This window comes from Schistocerca nitens, chromosome 2, assembly GCF_023898315.1.
Source record: "Schistocerca nitens isolate TAMUIC-IGC-003100 chromosome 2, iqSchNite1.1, whole genome shotgun sequence".
In the NCBI taxonomy this organism is placed as follows: domain Eukaryota; kingdom Metazoa; phylum Arthropoda; class Insecta; order Orthoptera; family Acrididae; genus Schistocerca; species Schistocerca nitens.
The window spans coordinates 24,434,740-24,441,920 of NC_064615.1; the positions used below are offsets into that span (position 1 = coordinate 24,434,740).

The following is a 7,181-nucleotide window of genomic DNA, read 5'->3' on the forward strand; positions in this document are numbered from 1 at the left end:
TTTACTCGATTTCTTCTGGTTTGCCGGTTTTACCTGTCGACTCGAGAACCGTGTCGGATTCGTTGTTGGCAGCAGTACGGCCCCTGTGGATGCCTGGAATCGTTTCTGCAGACAGCCATGCTGCGAGCCCAACCACGTGGACAGAGATTCAGGCAAGCACCAGAACATTACTCCGTGTTAAATGTAGCTTGTCATTTTCTAGATTTCCTTGCCATTTCCGAAACTTTTAGCTCCATACGTGAGCTTCGTGTACAGGCCCTAGCGGCCCATCTGTAGCGACCGACCGACATATCATTTTCTGCCGATGGCGTCATGGAATGTAATACGGAGCGCTGCGGAGTCAACACACGGCTTTCCCGGACGTTGTCGATTTTCGGGAACTGGAGACTCTACTATCCGATCAAGTAGGTCCTCAACTGGCAACATGAGGCTGAGTGCATCTCTTACCAGTCCTCAAACCTTGGAAAAATCCCCAGCAGTACCGAGAATCTAGCTGGGGAGTGTATGTGCTGGCTCACTAACTCGCTCACGAGTTCGTTCGCTAGTTCACCAAAAGTTAGCGAGAACATACAGAATGTAGCTATTATAATATATTTTTTTTCAGCTCAAATTAACTACACTCCTGGAAATGGAAAAAAGAACACATTGACACCGGTGTGTCAGACCCACCATACTTGCTCCGGACACTGCGAGAGGGCTGTACAAGCAATGATCACACGCACGGCACAGCGGACACACCAGGAACCGCAGTGTTGGCCGTCGAATGGCCCTAGCTGCGCAGCATTTGTGCACCGCCGCCGTCAGTGTCAGCCAGTTTGCCGTGGCATACGGAGCTCCATCGCAGTCTTTAACACTGGTAGCATGCCGCGACAGCGTGGACGTGAACCGTATGTGCAGTTGACGGACTTTGAGCGAGGGCGTATAGTGGGCATGCGGGAGGCCGGGTGGACGTACCGCCGAATTGCTCAACACGTGGGGCGTGAGGTCTCCACAGTACATCGATGTTGTCGCCAGTGGTCGGCGGAAGGTGCACGTGCCCGTCGACCTGGGACCGGACCGCAGCGACGCACGGATGCACGCCAAGACCGTAGGATCCTACGCAGTGCCGTAGGGGACCGCACCGCCACTTCCCAGCAAATTAGGGACACTGTTGCTCCTGGGGTATCGGCGAGGACCATACGCAACCGTCTCCATGAAGCTGGGCTACGGTCCTGCACACCGCTAGGCCGTCTTCCGCTCACGCCCCAACATCGTGCAGCCCGCCTCCAGTGGTGTCGCGACAGGCGTGAATGCAGGGACGAATGGAGACGTGTCGTCTTCAGCGATGAGAGTCGCTTCTGCCTTGGTGCCAATGATGGTCGTATGCGTGTTTGGCGCCGTGCAGGTGAGCGCCACAATCAGGACTGCATACGACCGAGGCACACAGGGCCAACACCCGGCATCATGGTGTGGGGAGCGATCTCCTACACTGACCGTACACCCCTGGTGATCGTCGAGGGGACACTGAATAGTGCACGGTACATCCAAACCGTCATCGAACCCATCGTTCTACCATTCCTAGACCGGCAAGGGAACTTGCTGTTCCAACAGGACAATGCACGTCCGCATGTACCCCGTGCCACCCAACGTGCTCTATAAGGTGTAAGTCAACTACCCTGGCCAGCAAGATCTCCGGATCTGTCCCCCATTGAGCATGTTTGGGACTGGATGAAGCGTCGTCTCACGCGGTCTGCACGTCCAGCACGAACGCTGGTCCAACTGAGGCGCCAGGTGGAAATGGCATGGCAAGCCGTTCCACAGGACTACATCCAGCATCTCTACGATCGTCTCCATGGGAGAATAGCAGCCTGCATTGCTGCGAAAGGTGGATATACACTGTACTAGTGCCGACATTGTGCATGCTCTGTTGCCTGTGTCTATGTGCCTGTGGTTCTGTCAGTGTGATCATGTGATGTATCTGACCCCAGGAATGTGTCAATAAAGTTTCCCCTTCCTGGGACAATGAATTCACGGTGTTCTTATTTCAATTTCCAGGAGTGTATATCTTTTAAAAGGTGAACGTAAGAGAATAAATTTAATATAATTTTTTATAAAAGGTGAACGTAAGAAAATAAATAAAATGAATTGGTTAATGAAAATTATTCACTAGCAGTTAAGAGATCTTTATGAAAAGCAGTTTGTAAATGGAAAATTTTAGGTAAGGAATAGATTGCCATAATTCATTTTATTTACTTCCTTACAATTACCTTTTACAAAAAGTTTTACTAAATTTATTTTCTTAGGTTCACCTTTTATAAATAAATATATTAAATTGATTTTCTTACGTTCATCATTTAAAAAAATATAGCGAATTTAAGCTGAAAAATATATATTATAGTGTATAACTTCTGGTGAACTAGCGAACGAACTGGTGAGTGAGCTAGTGAGTCAAAAGTGAGTCAGAACATACATACTTTAGCTACTCTCGGGTCCTCCATATGGCGCTCAACCTCTCTGATCACTCAGCTGCAGATGCGAACTCTTTAGTTTCCATGCCACTGTGTTATCCCACAGTCAGTCGTGAAGTTTGAAAATTGATATACAGGGTGAACCAGAATCTCGCCAACAAAATTTCGCGAAGTGATCAGGGATATTTTCCAAGTATTTTGGTATAAGGTACGAGCGATTAATTTCTTATCCACATTTATTTTTTGTTTCAGTATTGCACTGAAAATATCTGCCCTACAATGAAATATCGACGGTAGGCACCGCCTGTCTTGTTACGATACAAACTTGTTAATTATTTTCCATGCTGCACGATGGTACACCTCTTTCTGTCCATCTTACCCTCCCCCTCCCCCCTCTCTCTCTCTCTCTTTCTCTCTCTCTCTTGTCATCTCCTCCTCCTGCTCCTCCTCCTCCTCATCGTCCCCTGCCCATCTCCTCCTCCGTACTTTCTGTCGTACATCTCATCCTTCCCTCTCCTTTTCTTCTGAGTCATCAGTTTTCTGACTAGTTTGATGCGGCCCGGTACGAATTCCTCTCCTGTGCTAACCTATTCATCTCAGAGTAGCAGCCGCGAGGGGTAGCCGAGCGGTCTGAGGCGTCTTGTCACGGTCCAAGCGGCTTCACCAGTAGGAGGTTCGAGTCCTCCCTCGGGCATGTGTGTGTGTGTGTGTGTCATCCTTAGCGTAAGTTAGTAGTGTGTAAGCTTAGGGAACGGTGACCTCAGCATTTTGGACCCATAAGACCTTACCACAAATTCCCTATTTTTTTTTTCAGACTAGCATTTGCAACCTACGCCCTCAACTATTTTCTGGATGTATTCCAGTCTCTGTCTTTCTCTACAGTTCTTGCCGTCTACAGCTCCCTCTAGTACCATGGAAGTCATTCTCTGACGTCTTATCGGATGTCCTACCATCCTGTCTCTTCTCCTTGTCAGTGTTTTCCACATATTCCTTCCCTCTCCGATATTGCGCAGAACCTCTTCAGTCTTTATCGCATCAGTTCACCTAATTTTCAACACTCATCTGTACTACATCATCTCAAATGTTTCGATTCTCTTCTGTTCCGATTTTCCCACAGTCCACGTTTTTCTCTCCTGCGTTATGTATTTCACCCACTCTCGCGTCCAAATTGGAAGGGATATTCCAGAGAATAACAGGTGTGAAACTTCCTGGCAAATTAAAACTGAGTGCCGCACCGAGACTTCAACTCGGGACCTTTGTCTTTCGCTGGCAAGTGCTCTACCAACTGGGCTACACAAACACGACTCGCGGCCCGTCCTCATAGCCTTAATTCCGCCAGTACGTAGTCTCCTACCTTCCCAACTTCACTGAAGCTCTCCTGCGAACCTAGCAGAACTGGAAGAAAGGATTTTGCGGAGACATGGCTTAGCCACAGCCTGGGATCAGCGCACACCCCGCTGTAGAGTGGAAATATCATTCTAATAACAGGTGTGTGTACCAAGAGTGGTTGAAAAAAAGCCAGCAGTTTGCTAGGCGACTTGAAACGTGCACACACAAACGTACTTTTATTAAATTTATAGATTCCTTGCTGGATAGTGGTAACGACTGACCCCTCTTCCCCCTCCTCTTGTTGAACCCACTTCCGCTGCTGTATGGTCATCTGCAGATAAGTAATTCACGAAAGCCATATTTTTAACGAGAAGTGCACTGTTTGCAGCGAAAAGACGGTGACTGCGGTGAACGCCCCGGTGTCTTCCACTCTGCCCACCAAGCAGCGCGGTAGTGGAGGACGCGGCTGGTCTGCCACTACCAACGGCACCCACGCCCAGCAAGCGGCCACCAACGGCCACGCTAGCGGTGGCGGTGGCGGCAGCGGCGGCAGGAAGCCGACCACGGAGCCCCGTCGTCGCGAGTACACCAACGGCCTGGTCAACGGCACCTCCGTGGGGGGATCCCCCGGGGCGTCGGCCACCACGCCGCGCCTGCCCCACCTGTCCACCACGCTGGGCAGGGACTCCCCCCCGCGCAAGCCGAGCTACCCGGTGAAGCGCACCAAGTCGCTGTGGAAGTTCCGCCGTTCCGAACAGCCGGGCGACATCCTGGAAGGCATGTCGCTCTGGAGGCACCGCTCTCTGGTCGACGTGCCGGCCGCGCTGGACGCCGAGGCCAAGAGGGAGAACGGCCACCAGGAGCAGCAGCAGCAGCACAAGAAGCCTGCCGGCCGGCACCAGAAGGCGGAGGCCGAGGAGCGGCCCGCGGTGGCCGTGCAGACCGAGGACGAGGACCTGGACTCGATGGCGCCCTCCGAGGTGGACGAGGAAGAGGACAGCGAGTCCTGCATCGTGGTCGAGGACCACCGCCGGCCCCCGCCACAGCAGCCGGCGCCGGTGCCCCGCCAGCTGAGAGGCCCGCAGCAACAGCAGCTGCAGCAGCAGCTGCAGCAACAGCAGCAACAACAGCAGCAGCTGCACAGCCAGCAGCCGCACAAGAGGATGAGCGGTGCGTCACAAGGCAGCGCCGGCATGACGCTGCCCTGGTACAAGCTCTGGGGAATGGACGTCGCAGCCGTCAAATAGGCCAGAGAGCGGTTCGCACGTCGTTTCATCAGCAGAAAGTCCTGCTGCTGGTGACATCGTCTTTCCCATGCACTCTAGATTACGCTTCCCAGCTGTCACTGCACACCTGCTGGTGAAGTATCACTGCTCTCAGATGTGATATGGATCCCTTTACATCTGGGTTGTTTTGAGTGAATGACTTTGTCTCGAGAACACTTTGCCAACATCAAATCCATACCTTTCATGTAATTTACGTATCCGGCGCTGCCTGTAATGAGCATCTGCTTGAGATATGATTTGTTGAGATATTTTTTCACCGTGTGTACTGCATACCTGCTGCTGGAGTATCACTGCTCTCAGACTGCTCTCAGATGTGAAGGTGGATACTTTTACATCTGAGTTGTTTTGAATGTATGACTTTGACACGAGAACACTTTACCAACATCAGATACATATCTTTCATATAATTCATGTGTCCGGCGCTGCCTGTAATGAGCATCTGATTGAGATATGAAATACTGATATCTTTTTTTCACCATGTGTACAGAGAAGAAGCGTGTTTACCAGTTATTGGATTAATCAATTTCTGATTGTCATCTTTACTTCCATTCTAGGAGTAATCAAGTAGAAAAGTGATAAAGCACATATGTAGAACGAAATGTATGTTCGTTAACAAGTATAACCCATTATTACTTACTGATAATCATAGAATATATCGAGAGAAATTTTTAAGATTGTGTTACATCTTTATATGGTGCTATATTTGAACCTTTATTGTTGTTGAAGATATAAATGTTTTAATTATCGGTCATATCTATTTTGTTGATAGGGTCTTTAACATCCTTCTTTTCAAGATCGTCTTATGATGCTAAAATGTATTGTTCATAATCGTAGCCGTTTGAAACTGCATCATGATACAAGTATCATTTCTTATAGGCTTTGAGATGCGAAAGGGAAACCAAGTTATATGGCGTTACTCAAATCTTTGTTAGTAGTATGTTGTAGCAATCACTTTTTTTAAGGGCACGTAAGTGACGCGATTCAGAGAGTAAGGTGTGAAGCGACATCTATTGATGGACTCCTTTCACAGGTAATAGGTCGCTAGAAGAACTTCGATGGTTTGACGGGCCACGGAGAGATTCCTAGGTTGGAATACTGCCACGTGGCCTGTGTCAGTTACTCCGCCGCACCTTGGCGGTGAAACGATACGCAACTTCGACGCTCGTATAGTCTTCGCTCTGATGCAAAGACCGGATTCGAGCGACCATGAAAACTTCTGGAGACGATGATTGCAAGTTCGTGACGACGTGCACGTATACACAGAAGACGCAACGAGGTTCGCTTGGTTTTCTCACTGAATCAATAGGTGCTTAACATTGCAACGTATAATTACTTAAACCGTCGTCACAGCCAGTTCATAGCTGTAAATTCCTTCCTCTGCAGAGGTTTCAAACATAAATTGTACGTTATGTATCAAGAATGTAATCATCTGTATTCTAAAACATATATTTTGTGTATTTCCTATTCATTACTTAATACTTAATGAGATAAAATATGTAATTAGCTTGTATTTTAATTCTGCAATAAAGATAACAAAACTCAAAAAGTTATTGCCTCGTCAGCAACGTTTCAAGATTGAAAATAAACAAAATTAGTCCCTCATTTCCAGAATTTGCTGTCCAGGCGGTGTTTATTTTGCTTAAACTATTTTAACTCGTTTGCATGTTGTTGACTGAGTAATGTTTCGATCACAACTTCAAGACAACGCAACAGACATAAATACCGTCGTACTAAGAGGTAAGTGAATAAAAGGAAACAAAAGAATAATAAATACCGTCGTACTAAGAGGTAAGTGAATAAAAGGAAAGAAAAGAATAATAATTCCAATGTTTTGATCGTTCAGGGTCTATATTAAACAATATCACTATCCAGACTTCTTTTATATTCTGCGTTCATCTCATTTGAGTTCTACATCTTCGTCACTATTGGTGAGTTTGTCTCTTAACACAATAATTCAAAACTATCCAATGCATCTATATTTCATTAAGGGGGGATGTAATGTATCTGAGTCCAAAAAAATCGATTTTTCAAAAACATTATTTTCTTAATCTACAGATTTTCATCTACGCTGTGTGTGAGTTTTATCGTGATAGCAGTATTAGAAATGCCTTTACAATAT

At 47.5% G+C, this 7,181-nt stretch overlaps 1 protein-coding gene across 1 annotated transcript in view; it reads left to right on the top strand.

Moving 5' to 3' along the window:
* The window catches only part of LOC126234227 (brain-specific angiogenesis inhibitor 1-associated protein 2-like), a 597,394-nt gene extending 590,792 nt beyond the window's left edge, over positions 1 to 6,602 (top strand). Inside the window, exon 13 of the mRNA XM_049942916.1 lies at positions 4,165 to 6,602. Coding sequence (XP_049798873.1) covers positions 4,165 to 5,023 — 859 coding nt within the window. The 3' untranslated portion in view covers positions 5,024 to 6,602. The remainder of the gene's footprint in view (positions 1 to 4,164) is intronic.
* The last annotated feature ends 579 nt before the right edge of the window (positions 6,603 to 7,181 follow it).